This window comes from Scleropages formosus, chromosome 25, assembly GCF_900964775.1.
Source record: "Scleropages formosus chromosome 25, fSclFor1.1, whole genome shotgun sequence".
NCBI classification, from domain to species: Eukaryota; Metazoa; Chordata; class Actinopteri; order Osteoglossiformes; family Osteoglossidae; genus Scleropages; species Scleropages formosus.
In genome coordinates this window covers 4,107,044-4,126,441 of record NC_041830.1, presented here as the reverse complement: position 1 = coordinate 4,126,441, position 19,398 = coordinate 4,107,044, and the positions used below count along the sequence as shown (strand labels likewise).

The 19,398-nt window shown below is 42.2% G+C and overlaps 2 protein-coding genes across 5 annotated transcripts in view; both read left to right on the top strand.

Annotated features, from left to right (window-relative positions):
* The window catches only part of LOC108928110 (sterile alpha motif domain-containing protein 11-like), a 55,265-nt gene extending 46,916 nt beyond the window's left edge, over positions 1-8,349 (top strand). For 2 of the 4 annotated variants that reach the window (XM_029249358.1, XM_029249357.1), the window contains exons 11-13: positions 28-155; positions 5,594-5,704; positions 7,441-8,348. In XM_029249358.1, coding sequence (XP_029105191.1) covers positions 28-155; positions 5,594-5,704; positions 7,441-7,662 — 461 coding nt within the window. In that variant the 3' untranslated portion in view covers positions 7,663-8,348. Of the gene's footprint in view, positions 1-27; positions 156-5,593; positions 5,705-7,084; positions 7,167-7,440 lie in introns of all 4 variants that reach the window. The other 2 variants (XM_029249360.1, XM_029249359.1) reach the window with 2 other exon arrangements.
* A 6,991-nt stretch (positions 8,350-15,340) lies between these two features.
* Positions 15,341-18,039, top strand: lamtor5 (late endosomal/lysosomal adaptor, MAPK and MTOR activator 5). Its single transcript, XM_018741939.2, has 4 exons — positions 15,341-15,514; positions 15,725-15,786; positions 16,123-16,240; positions 16,714-18,039. Exons 1-4 carry the CDS (start codon positions 15,480-15,482, stop codon positions 16,772-16,774), a joined length of 276 nt encoding a protein of 91 aa, XP_018597455.1. The 5' UTR covers positions 15,341-15,479; the 3' UTR covers positions 16,775-18,039.
* The last annotated feature ends 1,359 nt before the right edge of the window (positions 18,040-19,398 follow it).

Here is a 19,398-nt window from a genome sequence, read left to right as displayed (position 1 = left end):
TGAGCTCTCATGACTGGGGGTGTGTAGCAGGAGCTGTGGGAGGACTGGTCCTGGATGGTGAAGAGACAGGGCCTGTGGAGGATATCAGCAAGTGGACAGTGGAGGAAGTGTGCAGCTTTGTTGACAACTTGGTTGGATGTTCTGAGTACACCCAGGTGAGCGCTATTGACCTGCATTGCAAGGGGCACTGTGATTCAGAAACTGGAAGTATGGCCAGGACTGAGCTCCATTAAGCTGTCCCTTTCATAAAAGCCAATCAAAACTGGAACTGCTATCTGTGAAAATTATTTGCTGTTAAAACAAAATCAGCATAAGCTCTAATTTTCATAGCACAAATACACCACTAAGAAAACACAATCATTTTTTTTGTTGTGTCCTTTGTGGGTGGGGCAGCTTCAAGGAGCTCCAAGCGTTTGCTGGAGCATGTCACAGCAGGGCCTTATTGGTGCACCATTAAGAAATACTCAGAAGCAGACAATGTTCTGTTTAAAAATGAAATTGAGTACGTGTATACAGTGTACAGTATGTATTGAGCAGATAAATATAAGAACAAGTGTGTACAATAAGGGGGGCGCAGTGGGTTGGACCAGGTCCTGCTCTCCGGTGGGTCTGGGGTTCGAGTCCTGCTTGGGGTGCCTTGCGATGGACTGGGGTCCTGTCCTGGGTGTGTCCTCTCCCCCTCTGGCCTTACGCCCTGTGTTGCCGGGTAGGCTCTGGTTCCCCGCGACCCCGTATGGGACAAGTGGTTCTGAAAATGTGTGTGTGTGTGTGTGTGTACAATAAGCAAATGAAATGAGTACTTATTTGAAATTTAAAACTGCATAAGATTAATTAATTTGGCTGATGCTTTTCTCAGAAATTACTCGTAATGTGAGGTTTGTACACAACGCTTCACATTTATACAACTGGTAATATTTACTGGAGTGATTAAGGGGACGTATCTTGTTCAAGGGCAATACAGAACTCGGTATAAATTAAACCTGGCGCTTTCAACTGTAAGGTGATCACTGTAACTGCAACACTATCTCCTCCCCCACTGAGCCAGAAATAATGAGAGAAGTTTATAGAACTTTAAGTATTATACCTTCTTGGGCCCCGTGTAGTAAAGAGCATGTCCTTACCAACCACACAAGTGTACAGGCAGTCCCCGGAATACAAACGAGTTTCGTTCCTCAGTCTGTCTTTAAGTCGGATTTGTACGTAAATCGGAACAGTTAGGTATGGTGGGTATCAGTTTGTCAAATGTTTGTTTTAGTATATAGTATATCGTGTACCTTTCTATGCGTAAAAAACATTAAAGAAACACTTCTGGATACACTAAAACATCTTTAATATAACATGTAGTAATAATAATGCAATGTAATGTTGTAATAATAATAATAATAATAATAATAAATGTAATTACCGTATTTATAATAGAGAGAGACATAGAAAGAAATAATAAGAAATGTTATTGCTGTAATGATGAACAGAGGACACGGAGGATGCTGGACTCAAGTGCAGGATTGTTTATTCAGAATCAAAGGACTAGATGCATTCTCATGGTCGGGGATGGGCGAATGGTCGATTGATTGCCAAACTGAACAGAGGCAAGGATCCAAAATCATGGTCGAGGGACAAGGCGGTCGGTCATTATTAAATAGACGTGGAACAGGAATGGGGAACGATGAGTGAGAGGACTTGGAGAGCAAAGTGAGGTAGGTTTAAGAACACAGAGGAGGGGTTGTCTCAAGTGAGATTCCGCAACTGGGAAGAAAGAGAAAGAGAGTGAGAGAGAGTAGGTGTAAAGGATATTAAAGAAACATATGCCCCACCCACGAGCCGCTGTAGACGCACAATGTTTTGAAGCGTGTCGCAAAGTAGCACCCATTTGTTATTACGTATCATTGTAAGTACAGTAACTCAAAGTTTTAATATAATAGGCTTAATTATGAAGTTTTCGTTTGATTGTTACAGAAGGGTGACAAAAAAAGTCAACTTCCAGTCAGTAAGAGGGTGATTCGTACTACGGGTTGTACGTAAGTCGGACGTTCGTAACCCGGGGACTGCCTGTACGCTGAATCTGGAAACGGAAACTACTTTATAAATCTGGTAGCTTGAACATTAGTAAATAAGTTATTATTTATTAAACACAAGGAAAACACAAGTGGTATTGTTGGTTTGCGCAGAGGACAAGGTCCCCTCCGTGGGCCAGTAAGGGATTTTGTGTCACATTACTGTGAAAATACCTTAGAAGGTGGCACTCTGGGTTCAGATGGGGACGCATTCATTATAAACATTTATTGGAACACCGGCACACAGTGAAAGGTGTAGGACTGCACCAGTGGAAATAATTAAAGCTCTCGGTCTAAGAATCCCTTTTCCTTGAGGATCTGCACCTGAAGACAGCCTTTCCAGCCCTTTTAGCCTTTTTCAACCTTTTCTTAATCTTCTCACACTAACCAGCAGGCACTCACCCCCTTATAATCCCTTTCAGCCCCACAGCAACAACTATTTTACATTTTTTCCACAGTTTCCTTGTATTCAGAAGAAACATTGTCCCCCTCCGACATGACACTCCTCAGTAACTTGGGTTGTTTTAAAATATCCTTTCAGTAGCTAGAGTGTCAGTCAGATGAAGTCTGTGCTCACAGTGCTTCCTGGAGTATCCAAGTGGTATGGGGAGGAAAGGACAGGACCAACTGGACACCACCAAAGCGCATGAGACTAGTGGTGCAGCTGTACTGAAGGCATCGCACATAAACACCAGTACTTGACAGTGAAGTCGAGTCTAGGTCTTGCACCTCTCAATTACCTTGAACTGTTTGCAGCATCTGACACTGTCAACCACGGGACTTTACTCACCTCTCTTGAACAGCTTGGCATTAAAGGAACTGCACTGAAATAGTTAGTCCTACTTATCAGATAGATCTTACCAAGTGGTCCTGCGGGGCTCCCAATCATCCCCTCAGCCTCTCTCAATCGACGTCCCACAGGGCTCAGTACCCCCAACTCATTTACATTTACATTTATTCATTTAGGAGACGTTTTTCTCCAAAGCGACGTATATCTCAGCAAAAATACAATTTGTGCATTACATTAAGAGAAAGAGACATGGCTGCAGACATGTGATTCTTAAGTAAACCTAGTTTGTTACTATCCACTTGATGCACCGATGTTCATCGATCGAGTAGGTGCATAAAACGCAAGATACATGAATCCTGATAACCTCCAACCAATTTTTTTTTTTTTTTTTTTTTTTTTTAAGAATAAGGTACACAAACAAACAATCACATACAATGCCGGAGTAGCGGCTGTGTAAAGGCCTATCTGGGGAAGATCATGAAGTTACGGTGCATGAACTTTTACACCACACATGAGCTCGAGAGATCTTGGGTGAAACTGGTTTGGAAAAGGTGAGTTTTCAGGCCCTTCTTGAATGTAGACAGAGTTTCTGCAGTTATGAGAGAGAAGGGAAGGTCATTCCACCACAGCAGAGCCAGAACCAAGAACCTCCGTGCTTTACCTTTTGTCCGCGGGACCACCAATCGAGCAGAAGTAGACGAACGAAGGGGTCTGGCTGGGGTGCAGCGGTTGATCCAAGTCTTGTAAATAGCTGGGAGCAGTTCTATTGATGCATTTCTAGACAATAACCAGGGTCTTGAATTTGATTCGGGCAGCTATAGGAAGCCAGTGCAGAGAAGTGAATAGAGAAGATACATGGGAATGCTTTGGCAAGTCAAACACAACTCGTGCAGCATTCTGTATCAGCTGCAGAGGTTTGATGGCAGTAGCAAGAAATCCACACAGGAGAGAGTTGCAGTAGTCCAGACGGAATATCACCATGGCCTGGACAAGTAGTCGGGCAGAGTCAGTCGTGAGGTTGGGACGGATCCTACGAATATTATGCAGGATGTATCTGCAGGACCGGATTGTGGCTTTGATGTGCTGAGAGAAAGACAGACTCGAGTCAATCGTTACTCCCAGACTTTTAGCCAAGGAGGTAGGTGAAATGAGTGAGTTGTCCAGTTTGATTGATAGATCGTGACAGGAGGACAGGCCAGCGGGGAGGTGAAGAATCTCTGTTTTTGAGAGGTTGAGCTGGAGGTGGTGATCAGACATCCATGAGATGTCTGACAGGCAGGCAACAAGGCGTGCAGAAATGTTTGATGCTCCAGATGCAAAGGAGAATAAGAGCTGGGTATCATCAGCATAGCAGTGATATTTGAATCCATGGGAGGCTATAACCGGGCCGAGGGAGGAGGTGAAGATCGAGAAGAGAAGAGGACCCAATACCAAGCCCTGCGGGACACCGGTTTAGAGAGGCAGAGGAGAAGAACGAGAGCTCCGCCAGACCACTTGATAGGATCTGTCAGATAGGTAGGACTTAAACCATCTTAGTGCCGCTCCTTTGATCCTAAGCTGACTCTTTTCAATCTACACCTTTTCCCTCGGCTCTGTCCATCACCTCCCAGTTATTCTCCTACCACTGCTATGCCAATGATACCCAACTATTCCTCTCCTTTCTGACGGAGCTAAAGTCCGTCCTTGCACCTTGCCACCTGCCTCTCGGACATCGCTGATTGGATATCTGATCACTACCTACGACTCAACCTTTCCGAAACAGAGATCCTTCACCTTCCAGCTGGCCTGTCCTCCAGTCGAGGACACTTTATCAAGCTGGATAACTTAATCATTTTGCATACCTCCTTGGCTAAGAGCCTGGGAGTAATAATTGACTCCAGCCTGTCTTTGCCGCAACATACATATCAAACCCACAGCCCGGATCTGCAGATACATCCTCCATAACATCTGCAGGATCTGCCTTTATGTCACAACAGACTCTACACACCTCCTTGTCCAGGCCATGGTGATCTCCTGCCTGGAAAACTACAAACTCTCTCCTGTCTGGCCTTCCGGCCTCTGCCATCAAACCTCTCCGGCTGATACAGAATGCTGCTGCACGAGTCATGTTTGATCTGTCGAAGCGTTCCCATGTATCACTCCTCCTCATCTTTCTGCATTAGCTTCCTATAGCTGCTCGGACCAAATTGAAGACTCTGGGCACGTCCTACAAAACCATCAACGGATCTGCTCCCTGATGTAACACCTGCTCATTTGCTACACCCAACCAGACTGCTGTGCTCCTCCACTTCTGCCTACTCGATGATGGTCCCACGTACAAAAAATCCAAATTCGAAAGCACAGACGCTTTTGGTTCTGGCTCCGATGTGGTGGAATGATCCCTCCCCATTCAGAATTGCTGAATCTCTCTCTACATGTAAGAAGGGTCTCATCTCTTTCAGACTCACTTCTCTCCTGATCTCTTAAGTGTATGATAAACGTGTAAATGTTTGTTTAATGATTTTGTGATTAGAAATTGTTGAATAATGGATAATCCTTTATGTAGTTGTGTGATGTATACTGGTTCATATGGGGGAATGTGACAAGTTAACTGTACTCTAGAATCATGTTTCTGCATCCAAGTCTCTCCCTCTGTTGATGTAATGCACTCAATATATTTTTCTCTGAGATGTACGTCACTTTGGAGAAAAGCATCTGCTACATTAATAAATGTAAATGTAATTAAATCTTGCCTGCATGACTACCCCAGGTGTTCCGGGAGCAAGCCATTGATGGAGAGACCCTGCCATTGCTCACTGAGGAGCACTTGCTGAACAATATGGGCTTGAAACTTGGCCCTGCCCTGAAGATCCGCTCTCAGGTACCAGCCCCCTTCCAAGCAGTTTGGCATCCTAGAAAACATGGATTCTCACAGATACAGTTTTCAGGGCTAAATGTTTCACTAAATTTGTGCATGAAGAATGTTGTATACAAAAATTAAGTCAAGGTTTGCTTTACTCCTTGAGTGATTCTTGTTCTTTTTTTCTTCCAGTACCTAATGGAGAGAATTTATGTATATTAGCATGGTAGCACAGCAGGTAGCACTAGTGCCTTCTGGTGCCTGTGTTTTATGTTTGATCCTGGGTTCAAATCCAGCTGTAGTGTTTTCATGTTCTTATGCTCATGCAAGTTTGCAAGTTTTTAGGTGCTCTGCTTTCCTCCCACATTCCAAACATGTTTCAGGTGAACTGGTGACTCAGAATTATGCAGTGTGTGTGACTGTGTGAGTGAATGAGTGTGTGAGATTTCCCCAATATGGACTTGCATCTTAACTAGCAGTATATTTTATGAATAGCTGATGAACTTATTTCAGATATTAAGAGATGATTTTGGTTATTATAACAAAACCAGTGGCATGGTGGGTAAAGCTGGTGTCTCACAGCTCCAGAGATGCTTGGTGGGCGTGGAGTTTAGGTCAGCTTAGGGTATGCAGAGTTTGTGTGTTTTTCCCCTGTGGACCTTCAAAACATACATGGAAGAAGATACTAGCAAACCACTTTGATTCCTCACTTGCCTTGGAAACCACACAAGCGGTTGCAATGAGTCAGGGTCAACTTCCATTTAGCCAAATAACAGAGCACATTGGATGTCCCTGAGAAATGGCAAAATGACTTAATGTTTCACTTACTATTTGTTGGTAATGGTGAATCCAGGTTCTTTGGAGGTATATATTGTACAGTACTTGTCTCACATGTTGTTCTATTCTGGTCTGAAAATTCCAGATGACCTCTTTCACATCAGTCGCTTATACCCACCTTGTTGCTGGGGGGGCTTAGTCTTAATTAAACACACAAATCTTGCACCCTGCTTTTACTGCCTTCTCGTCCACCTTCAGGAATTTGCCGCCCAGCTTCTAGAAAACCTTTCAGAAACTTAAACTAATGCAACTAATGCAGAAACACATAATAATACAGAACAACTGTGTAAGAGAATACACAGAAAGAATATATAATAAACACGTATATGACAGAAGAGTACAAAAATAATGATCCTTGGTTATGTAATAAGTTAAAGAATTAAAGAAAAATTTATTAGAGTTTAGTTGTTTTTAAAGTTGTTGTTGATGTAATCCATTCATTGTATTTTTCTGGATTTTCTGATGTACGTTTCTTTGGAGAAACGCGTCCGATAAATGAATAAATGTAAGTTGTTAGTGAGGTTAATAGGAAAAATATTTTCTCACACTGTTGCTTCCAACCAGGTTGTACTGAAGGTAAACATACAAACTGAGCATTAGGTCCAAGGGCAGGCTACAGACCAGCTTGACAGGTCATGGTAATAAGGTATATTTGTTTTCTTTATTCCTTGTATTAGTCAATATATTGAAGAAGTGTGAAACTCAGGGCCTTCCAGGGAAGAGTCTTGCACGTTTTAGATAATACATTGTAGCATATATTTAGCAGCACTTTCAATTACATTGAATAGTACAGAAAATAAGAACTGAGTCTGAGCAAAAGCAGCCTATTCTGTAATGCAGTGTTTCTAATACTAGCACTGAACAGCATCCACGGTCCTGACAGTGCTAACAATACTAATTGTGCTCTGACACCCCCCCAGGTAGCACGCCGTGCTGGGAGGATCCTCTACATGGCCAGCCTTCCTCTGACGCTACCGTTGCTGCCATCTGTGCTGCGACCCACGGACAGGGATGTCCTGCAGAGTGACACACGCCCCCCCTCGGCTGGTAGCGCCACCTCCCCTGGTCGTGCTTCGCCAAAGCAGGAAAATGGAAATACTGCATCTATGGGAATCCATGATGGTGTGAAACAGGTGTATTAGGAAAATAAAAGAAGCCCCCACTCACCTGGCAAAAATACTTTCAGCAGATGCCAGGAAGAGCACAGTCAGAAGGAGGAGTGTCCAGCACGTGGATTGCTGCCCTATAAACTGCCTTTGTAAGCAACTGAGAAGTAGGAGCATGTCAGTCCAGGAATAGAGAATTCAGACAGTCTTGCCAAAGAAAAGCCCATAATCACAACATTCCTCTTTCAAGCAGACAGACATCACAAGAAATTTGTTTCCTCTTGGACAGACCTCTGGACGCTAGACCCACAGGCATGGAAAACAAATGCAGGAGCTAGGAGCTCTGCCCACTTCCTTCTTTCCAGCTTCCCACAGGAGCACACATGTCTCGGAGAGGAAGCTTGCACCAAATGAGCTGTTTTTCTTCTGTGCATTGCATGGTTTGGTACCAAAGACAGCAGGCAGAATTCAGGTCCTGTGGTTCCCAATTGGTAGACCATCAGATGCAGGCCAGCAGTGGGTCATGCAGGGTACAAGGTGGCATCTTCTGGTTGGTTAGAGGATTGAGAATGATACCTTGGCACAGACAACACACCTCTGGTGGATCTGTGCATTGCTTCTCAGTGGATCTCAGCTACTGATCAGAGTAAAGAGAGTAAACTGAACTGAACTGCTCAGTAGATTTTAAAACAATTTTACTATGTGGTACTTTTAATGAGTTTTAGATGCATGAACTGCTTTTATTTTCCCATTATTGAACAAATATTGTAATTTGATAGCTGTTAATTTTTTATTTGACTTTCCTGTTTGCTAAATATTCCATATTATTGGTAATATTTAAAAAATGACTTTCAAATGATAATTCATAGCATATAAACATGGAAGTGATTATAGCATTTTGTTTGTTTTTGTTTGTGGTTTGCATTTAAGTGGACAGTACAGTGTGTTGAAATCATCCTTTAAATGGATGCCAAAGATAAATCTACTTCCTTCTTTGTTACAGGGAACTCAAGCTCTTTATGCAAATATTCACATTAGTTATTACATTTTTTGCAACATGAAAACAATGAAAACTAAACTGTTCTACAATTTCAGCACTGTGTACTTTTCTATATTCCCTCAAAATAAAATATCCATAAAATACTGTGTTCATCTGCAGCCTGCACATTTTTGGTGGTGAAGTGTAGCATGAGAGTAGAAGGCAGCAGCACAGCCCCCACTCAGTTCATCCAACCACCCAGCCATTGTCAACAACTGCTTGTCCCGAGTGGGGTCAAGGCAAGCCAGAGCCTTACCCGACAACACGGGGTACAAGGCCAAAGGGGGAGGGGACACACCCAAGACAGGACGCCAGTCCATCGCAAGGTACCCCAAGCAGGGCCCAAACTCTAGACCTGCCACACAGCAGGTACTGGCAGACCCACCATGCCACCACACACCCCTCTAGTTTTGTTTTGTTCACCTTATTTTAGTGTAGCACCCTTAACAGGCAACAGGGTTTTTTCAGCAGGTTACATGATGCAAACAGTGATATTACTAAGAACAAGGTGAAAACAGGTGTGGGGGAAAGGGCTAGAAGGCAATGCAAGACAGGAAAGAAAAGCTCTAGGGTTGTAACAAAAGAATAAAAAGGCTGCAAAGGCAGGGAAGGATAAATTCAAAAGAAAAGTACAGCATGAACAGGTAAGTTGGAAATTGTGAAACACTTTTTCAATACGGCAAGAAGCTAAAAGATACTATTGCAAGTACCAGTTTAGCTGGTTCTGCTATTCATGCAAATTTTCAAAACGCTGAAAAAAACAAAGCACAGAAAACTAGACTGATGACAAATTGTTGAAGATATTTTCGCTCCCAGAGTGAGAAGAAAAATGAAGATAGAAGTAGAAGGCAGCAGCAGCGCAGCCCCCCACTCAGTTCAGTTCATCTTATTTTAGTTCAAATTGTTTTTATTGTCATTCCTCTATATACCTTGTATGCGGTGGAACAAAATGTCATTTCTCCAGAGACCATGGTGCAACACAGAACAAGACTACAGGACAATAAATACACACGACAAAACAAAAAAGGGCTGTACTGAAGGCAGTTTGTAGTGTATGGAGTCATGCTGGGTTAGCTGTTTGACTTTGCCAGGTGAGCGTTGGGAGGCGGCAGGTGTATGAGGTGTCGATGGTGGGTAGAGAGACTCTGATGATCTTTTCAGCTGTTCTCACAATTCGCTGTAGGGTTTTGCGGTCGGAGGCTGTGCAAGTTCCCGTACCACATGATGCAACAGCTGGTCAGGATGCTCCTATCGTCCCTCTGTAGAAGGTGGTGAGGATAGGAGAGGGGAGTTTGCCTCTGTGGAAGCACTGCTGGTCTTTCTTAGCTAGGCAGGTGGTGTTGAGAGTCCAGGAGAGGTCCTCCGTCATGTGCACACCAAAAAACTTGGAGCTTTTGACTCTCTGCACAGTTGTTCCGTTGATATGCAGGATATGCAGTGGTGAGTGGTTTACTCGGATCCTCCTGAAGTCGACAATCATCTCTTTAGTCTTATCAACATGAAGAGATAGATTGTTGTCCCTACACTATTTTCCAAGCACACTGATTTTAATTCAGGAACTTTACAAAATATATTACTTTCACATAGAAATATTTGTATTTTTCTCATCAGTACATTTAGTAAATCAAATGTAATTGTAATGTAGAATTTTCCTTCAAACATGGTATTGTGCATTTCTGCCAGAGAATTCAGCTTTTGTCTGATCCAATTACAGAACATTGTCCCATAAGCGTTGTGGAGCATCCAGGTAAATTTTTTTTGCAAACTTGAGACATACAGCAATGCTAATTTGGAGAGCAGTGGTTTCCTCTGTTGTGTCCTTCCACGAACATCATTTTTTGTTACGGATCTTTCTTATAGTGATCGCATGACCTTTGGCAAGTTCAAGAAATTTTTGCAAGTCCTTCGTTACCCTAGGATTCTTTTTCACCCGTCAGTACTGCACGCTGCGCTCTTGATGTGATCTTTGCAGGGTGCCCAGCAGAGTAGCAACAGTACTAAATTTCCTCCACTTGCAAATGTTACGCCCATATTTAAAAGGAAAAATCATGGGGAAGGAGACCATAATAGTTACACTGCAGCTTTCTTCTCATTATTAAAGAGAAGCTGAGGTGGTCGGTAAAGCAGTGTCTCTTCCCCAGTTTTCCCCAGTTGAATACAGGTTAGTGCTCCACACCAACACCACCAAGTCCCACATTGTGAAATTAGGATAATAATCAACACCATCCTAGCATCTAAGGCTGTATATCTTTGCATCTGCTTTCTGACAGGTTGTCCTTGATCCATCTGCAGTTGACACAACCACCTCAACCCCTAAATGACAGGCTTAAATACTTACTATTATGGCAATGGTGGCAGAGCGGTCTGGTAACGTAGCAAAGAACGGACAGGGATGGAAGTTAAACTCTGTGTGCATAAAGGAAATGATTCAACCAGTCACTCCCAAGAATCTCACACACCACTGGGGGAGTTCAAGTTCAAGTGTGTTTTTACTGTCATTCCTCTATAAAGCCTGTGTACAGTGGAACAAGATGTCGTTTCTCCGGGACCGTGGTGCAACACAGAAGAGTACGCAGGACTGCATAAAGTGGAAATACACAACAGTGTGAGATGAGTGCAGGGCAATAAATACACAAAATAGAACAGTCGATATACAGGACAATAAATAGGCAAGACATAAGCTGTAAACTAAACCGTTTTGTTGCGTAACAGCAATAAGTATTAAGTAGCAGCAAGAAACGAGTCCCATAATAAAAAGTGTCTGATGCAGCTTTGTAAAGAACAGGTGTGCAGTGGTATTCAGTCATGCTGGGTTAGTTTCAATGACATCAATGATTCCCTGCCATCCATCCTCATGAGCATAAGCAGCTCATCGCCAGAACTGAAAGGATGTTAATTTAAACAGATAAATAATGAAAACAGAGCTTGAGCAAACTGCACCTCAGCAGTGGAGTGAGCGCTCACACAGGTATTTCTGACCGATTGCTCCATGGTACCATTCATGTGGGCCTGCATTTGTTTATTTGCAGACAGCCGGTAGCGTAGTGGTTAAAGCTACTATCTTTGGATGCAAAGGTTGCAGCTTTGATCCCCAGCTATAATACCCTTGAGCAAAGTGTGTACTCTAAACTGTTCCAGTAAAAAATTACCCAGCTACATAAATATGATAATTGTAACCTTAACAGTGTAAGTTGCTCTGGTAAAAACCATCAGCTCAATGATGTAATTTATGAAGGAGGGACTCAATGGCAGTGAACCAGCACATTCTGTCTGATACTGTGTGTTCACTTTGACACTGAGGAAAAGCACTGCTGCAAGTATACATTTCTCGAGGGATCTCGACAAAACGACAGTGAGTCACTTTTAGAGACACGCAAACCTAGAACAACAAGTAATAAACTTACACATTTTCCTATTAAGTTGAATTTGGTAATACGATAAATGGTTTCTTTTCCATATTTTAATATAAATACTCACCCAGTTCACATCTCACCAGACGAGACGTGTGCGAAATACACATTGCATGTACAGTAATAACCCAGTTGTGCAATTATATATTTAGTGGTGTGTGTGAAAGCGCTCAGAGTGAAGGCTTGGTTAGGTGCACAGTAGGTCAGGTTGCATATCTTACACCCAGACCTGAAGACAGAAGCGTCATATCATGAAACCACAACACCCTCACTACACCCTGCCCCAGCATTCTCATGCTCACTAACCACTGCCGCTACATCACTGAACACAAACCTTACAGTGGCCCCTGTAATTCAAGCCAAGTTCTCCTGCAATTTTTCCAGCATGTGATGTATCGCCCTACAATAACTGGCTGCTTTCCCTAGCTATAGGGAGGGATTCAGCTGCGGAACAGTGGAGAAAGTCACTCTTGATGAACAGGAAGAGGGGAAAAGAGGGACAGAAACAGTCCAGTGCAGGAAAAGTACTTTCAAAGATTTAAGAAGCTATAATTTACGGTATGCTGATGAGTTATAGAACATTAGAAATCGCATGGCAATATTAGAAATATATGGAATGGTTTGTCTTAAGGGTCAGTCAAAGAAAATGCAGGTGAGAAGCAATGAATAGAAACAAGTCAATGCTTTATGTTGCCAGACTCTGGGAAAGATGCACCCATCCTTTAAAATGTAAATTTCTACATCCAACCGCAAAAGGAGAAAACCATAGACCATCTCACTATTACAGTAAGCCTTGTATCTGGCTGTTTTTCATGTGTCTACTTTTAAATTTGGCCCAGACATGGACTCCGGCAAAGGATGTGGCCGGTAATGGGAGAGTTTGGAAAAAATAACTCAAATGGTTCTGGGGATGGAGTGTCCAGGCAGAAAGCAAGGTAAAGCAGCTCAAAGCACAAAATATATTTTGAGTAAAGGGTGATTTCAGCTCAAATGCAACAGTCCTTTTCAACACCTGCTGGCAGTTTTGTGTAATGCATAGCTTCTTGTTTAATGGCACTCAGCTAAACATTTGCGTTTATTCATTCAGCAGACACTTTCCTCCAAAGCAACTTTTCAATTCAATTCAATTCGACTCAATTCAATTCATTTTTCTAGAACGCTCTTCTCACACAGTGACACTGAGTGCTGAACATAGGCATAAGGCAAATAGACAGATAGTTGGCTACATATTAAATAACTACAGTATACGTGCAGTTATTAAAGTTGTAAGTATGCCTACTGGCCATGAAGGAAAGGATCAAAAAACTCACAACCATAAAGGTAAGGGAGGAAAAAAAAACCTCTGGGGTTTGCTAGTGCCAGTGACTGCCCACCCCTCCTGGACATTCTAGATTTAGAAGACAATTTACAACTAATAATAACATTTTAGCTTAGTGTTTCCTTGATGTGGGGGGCGTGGTGGCACAGTGGGTTGGACCGGGTCCTGCTCTCCAGTGGGTCTGGGGTTCGAGTCCCCCTTGGGGTGCCTTGCAACGGACTGGCGTCCTGTCCTGGGTGTGTCCCCTCCTCCTCCGGCCTTACGCCCTGTGTTGCCAGGTTAGGCTCTGGCTCCCCGCGACCCCGTATGGGACAAGCGGTTCAGACAGTGTGTGTTTACTTGATGTCCCAGTTCACATAGGCATGTCTCGTCCATCATGGCACAGAGTCATCAGCTTCAGTCAGCCTGGGGTGTTTATACCACACAACCTCCTATCTTATATCACACATTAATTGCTGATGCACAAAATTATACTTATTTCCTACTACTATTTCATACCACAGGACAGCTAGTAGCAGAGTGGTTAGTGCTACTACCCTTGGATCCAGAGGTTGCAGGTTCAATCCCTACCTCTGGCTATAGTACCCTTGAGCAAAGTGTTTACCTTCTATTCCTCTAGTAAAATTACCCCACTGTCTCAATAGATAAGTAACTGTAAATACCTTAACATAGTAAGTTGCTTTGGAGAAAAGTGTCAGGTAAATTTACTTACTCTTTTGTTATCTGATTCTTTTTTCTGTCCTCAGCTGTGGCTGACTATAGAACTAATGTTGGGATATGCAGGCAGACAGTGTTTCAAGGCCACCTTTGACAGAGCGCACACCTCACGGCTTGCTTTCTACTGGGTATCCCTCTGAGAGTACAGTGAGAGGCGGCAGCAGCAGCGCAAGAAGAAGACGGATCCCGTCATGCAAGAAGGGAGGAGGTTGCCGTCAGGTGAAAGAGGAGAAGACAATGAAAGAGTGAACTGTGGGAAATAAACCTTTAAAAGTACTCCGTGTGTTTGTGTTGCTCGCTAAATTAAAAGACACAAATCAGGCAAAAAACACAGAGAACTTAAAATGCCTTCATGCTTTTTAAGCAAGAAATGTACACATCTGAGTCCATCATGGTGTGGACATCACATGATTACCCTACATTTATTTGATGCTTTTCTTCAAACAGACTTACAATGTTTAGGTTACAATTATTACAGGCTTACAATTAGTTATTTATTTATACAGCTGGGTAATTTTACTGGAGCCATTTTTAGGGTAAGTTCCTTGCTCAGGGGTACTGTTGCTGGGGGGGATTAAATCTGCACCCTTTGGCTCCAAAGGCAAGAGTGTTTAGTACTACCAGCTGTACCCATGGTTGTTCTCTTTTCAATAAATACAGGGTGAAAAAAATAAGCTTTTTGCACTAAATTTTTATCCACTTTCCTCCCCAATAACACTTATGGCTCTCGTGTTGGGACACAAGTATGTAGCAAGCAACTGAGCAAAGAACTGGAAATGGGCTGAGGCTGAGTTAATGGCCTGATATCCATTGCCTTCCTTCCAGCTCCTTTGCTTTCATCCTCCTTAGGATGAAAACCAAGGCATGGACATAAGGCAACTACTCTAAACATCAAGGGAAGATGGACAGACATCTGACCCAGCTGTCAAATATAGTGTAGCATAAGTTTTTTTTCTTTTCGGCTGGTTGTGATTGAAATTAGGCTAGCTATGACCCCAAGTTTGTTTGTTTTGTTTTCATAAACAGCATCAGTTATTCTGAACACCTACTGCCGTCAGCATCTTTCCCACTATGTGGACGCTGTATTCCTAAGTAGTGGGAAAAGGGTAAAAATTGGTGGCAATTACTAATAAATCACTATAAAAAAAAGTGCGCTCTGCAAATGAACCAGCCCTGTCTGTCCTCTGTGGCCATCCGTACAGAGAGGGTCACGTGCGTCACACTGTCAGCTGACCGGAAAAGTGCAAGAAAATAGGGTAAAGACATCTGGAAGCTCTATAAACACCCTCAGCTTGTGTAGAGATATATATATATATCTATATCTTTATCGTGTATAAATACACCATAATAGTTGGAGAGGTCAGCAATAATGGAAGCCACGTTAGAGCACCATCTGGACGACACGTAAGTTATTGTTTATTCGTAAGCTGAAGGTTGTATCGAACGGAGGGGGGCGGAAGTTCTTGCACGCGGACGGGTGAGGGAACGAACCACTTTGCTTTGGCTTTGCAGTTTAGATAGCATCGAGTCGAACACATTTTTGAATACCTTCATCTTTAGTGAAAATGCAGGAAATTGTGGTTAGCTGTAATGTTTGTTCTTTACCTGGAGCAGAATGAAGAACCCAGCGATAGTTGGAGTTCTGTGCACAGACCAACTAGGACACAATTTGGGCTGTAAGTTAGTAGAACTGCCTCTTCTCGTTGTTTTTAAGTCATACAGCTTAATGTTTCTTTCATCGTTATACAATTGGTAATTCTGATTTTTACTGAGATACTGAACTGTATGATACCTATCAATGATGCAATATCATATCTGATGTGTTTCTGTGTGTATAGATGTTGTATGTAATGTTTCAGATTGGTGTTATTCACTCTCTTTGTTTTTTTTTGCCTAGGTTGTATTTATAACCTTTACAGTGTGTGGGAGACATGCAAGCTCTTAATTGTGCAGTGTAGACCTGTATTGCGCATGCGTGACAATAAACTTGACTATTCTTTGTATGTGTGTAGCACGTGGGTCTCTGTCAGATGAGCACGCTGGGGTGGTGTCTGTACTGGCCACACAGGCAGTGTCACTGATGAGGGACCCCACTGATACCCCCACTGTGTGCCTGGAGTCAGATTCTGGGTAAGACCACTTTGCCAGTGTTCTGTAGGGGGGAATTATCAATGTGCAGCTTCACTTCCAAACACAGACATGTTTTTCACTACTGAGGAACTTTTCTGATTACAGTATTCAGCAGGCACATGGGAATAGGCACAAAGTTTCTTACCCACTGCATCACCAGTAGGTGACTCTCAGCGTCTCAAATAAGTGTACAGATTTAAGACCTTTGATTCACTTGAATGTTTGCAAGTTGGTTAAATTGTCTTTTTCCACTGTCAGGTGTTGTCCTTTGCATCTTGTTTATCATTTCAAGCACATTTTCCCTGAGAATGTGAATGTGTTGATCTTAGTTCACATAAAATGTATTTGATTAATTTAAAAAACATCATACATCTCATCATGAAATAATAGAATTTGTTACATAATACCCATGCATTTACCTTGTTGTTCTCAAGTGTAATGTGCACAGTTTAATGTTCTGTTTCTTTGTGCAGGAACATCTTGATAAAAGCTCATGGAACCATCACAGTTGCTGTGCACAAAATGGTTTTGTAATGCAACCTCTCTGACCTATGGCCTTAACAAGATTATTGTACATGTTGGTTCATCTCTGTTTCAGTTACTATATCCTGCACTGAATTACTTCCTTTTTTGCTCTGAGCTGCATGAGAAAATTGTTGATTTCTATAGAAATAAAAGGAGTATAACTCAGTAACTCTGCTTTTATATGTAAGATCTGGCATTTAGTAATGTAACTGAATATGTCATTTGTCCTTTTTGTACAGCAGTGAAAACTGAAAGATAAACTATGTACTGAACTTCTACTGTGCCTTTTATGTTTTAAAATACTACAAAAAATGTTTTTATTACAGCCAAAAAGTACAGACCTTTTAAAGGTAAAACATGCCTTATTATGGAAAAACTTAACTGTGGGTATTTTGTACTCCAAACAAACCTCTTTCATGTTTGAACTGAGTGGCCATAGAAGCTTTTACACAATGAAGTTAATTTTTATGAAGGTATTTGTTTGTTTTAAGTTTTAATTATGCATATGCTCCACCTAGAAAATGTTCCAAATATTGTTGACATTATGGTTGTAGTGGTATTACCCTACATTTAGAAGTATAAATGAATGCATTTAAACCCACAACTTTGTTGTATCAAGTCCTCCTCCATCAGGGGGCAGCAATGTCAAGTGAAAGAGACTAAAAAGTTATTCAATTTCTGCTAGTATTCATGAGTCAGTGTGCTGATTCCATGGGGCAGTACTCTGTCCCAGGAGTCTGCTTTGCGGGTCATATAAATGAATCGGATGCATTGTTGTTATTGATTTGCCAAATTATCTCACTGTCAGCATCTGGTTTTCTCCCTTTACAAAATCTTGATCATACAAAAAGGAGCCACATATTCATGTTGTAACAAAAGAAAATCAGTTATATCTTAGGCATCTACCAAATGTTTATAAGTGTGCGTGTTGCTTAAGTTATATGTATCTTTGTCTAAGCTCTTCACCTTTTCTTGGAGTGCACTTCTGTATGCCCTGAATTTGCACTGGAGAAAAGTGTGCGTTACATATAGATCTGAGTGGCACAACTAGTAGCATTGTTGAGTGGTGCGAAAGCACATGGGTTCTGCTCAGTCTGTGTGGACTTTGTGTGTTCTTTCCGTGTCTGCCTGGGTTTCCTGCGGGTTCTCCTTTCCTCCCACAGTTTTAAGAGAAGACAGGCTGTTAAGGTGGATTGGTGGCTATAAAGTCACTCAGTCTGTGTGTGAGTGTGACAGAGAAAAAGTGTGTTTTACTGGTAGATGAATGAGTGACTCATTGTAAATTTATCTAGCAGTGTAAGTCACCTTGGGTGAATAAGGTGTGGGCTGATAACACTACATAGAGTTCATTGGAAGTCATTATAGAAATGCATCTGCTAAATAAGTCAATGTTAACATCTGTTTCCTAAGGTGCTACGCTTGGTGTAATGTGACCTTACTGTGTGTGTGTTATTTTTATAAATAGCTTTTCACAATAGTATGAGAATTCACAGGTTATGGGTCATGCAACTAAATGCTATGCCACCTACAGTTTTCAGAACAAATTTTGTGAACCGAGTTCATTAGGAACATGGAACACCACACAAGGTGAACAGAAATCTGTTGTTAGTCACTAAGATTTGGTATTATCAAAGACCTTGTGTTCAGCCTCCAGTTGTCACAGAATGTATAAAAGGAAATTCAAGGACAGACATGGATGGGGAGAGCAGAAGTACAGAGGATATTGTGATCACTAGCAAGAGAGTAATATTAGAATGGGTGGCACAGCAAGTAGCGCTGCTGTCTCACAGTGCCCACATGGTGCGAGAGAATGTGGGTTCGAGCCCTAGTCAGTCTGCGTGGAGTTTGTATGTTCTCCCCATGTCTGTGTGGGTTTCCTCTGGGTGCTCTGGTTTCTTTCCACAGTCCAAAGACATGCTGTTCACGTTTCCCCATAGTGTGTGAGTGCCATAGAGAGAGCGTGTTTCACTGATGCATGGATGAGTGTAAGTAGGGTCTCTAGCAGTGTAAGTCACCTTGGTGAATAAGGTGTGTGGGCTGGTAACACTACATAGTGTCCATTGTAAGTCACTTAGCAGATGCTTTTCTCCAAAGTAAATCTGATGTCTCGGACCTCATTTTGTGGTCCACTTCCCATCTTTTCCCTGGGGGCTTTCAAAAGTTTTATCTTTAGTCCATATGGTGCTGCTGGCTTCTTTCATTCATACTGCTGCTGCTGAAACCCAGATACTGAATTTACTAATCTTGAATGTCAGTTGGAGCATTTATGGACTGTATTTTGGTTTGTGTCATTTGGAGCGTTTATACTTTTCTTCTGTTTGCATTTGCTTGCTCTGACTTTGGTTTTCCTTTACATTCATTCACATTAATTAGGTACACAATGTAAGGAGCATACTCAATGGCAAATGTGACCAGCTCAGCATATACAAAGCTTGCAGACAGGCTTAAGTAAGGATAGGTGGAGCAACTGTAAGCAGTTATTGGGCTTTGAATATCTAGTGATCTTTCCATGACCATTTTTACTTTGGTGGAAGAGAAGTCTCTGGGAACATTTAGATAGGTTTGCTTATCAACCTGTTTCTCTTATGTTAACACATGAAACAAAATGCCTCTGCTAAGAGGGGATTAGCATC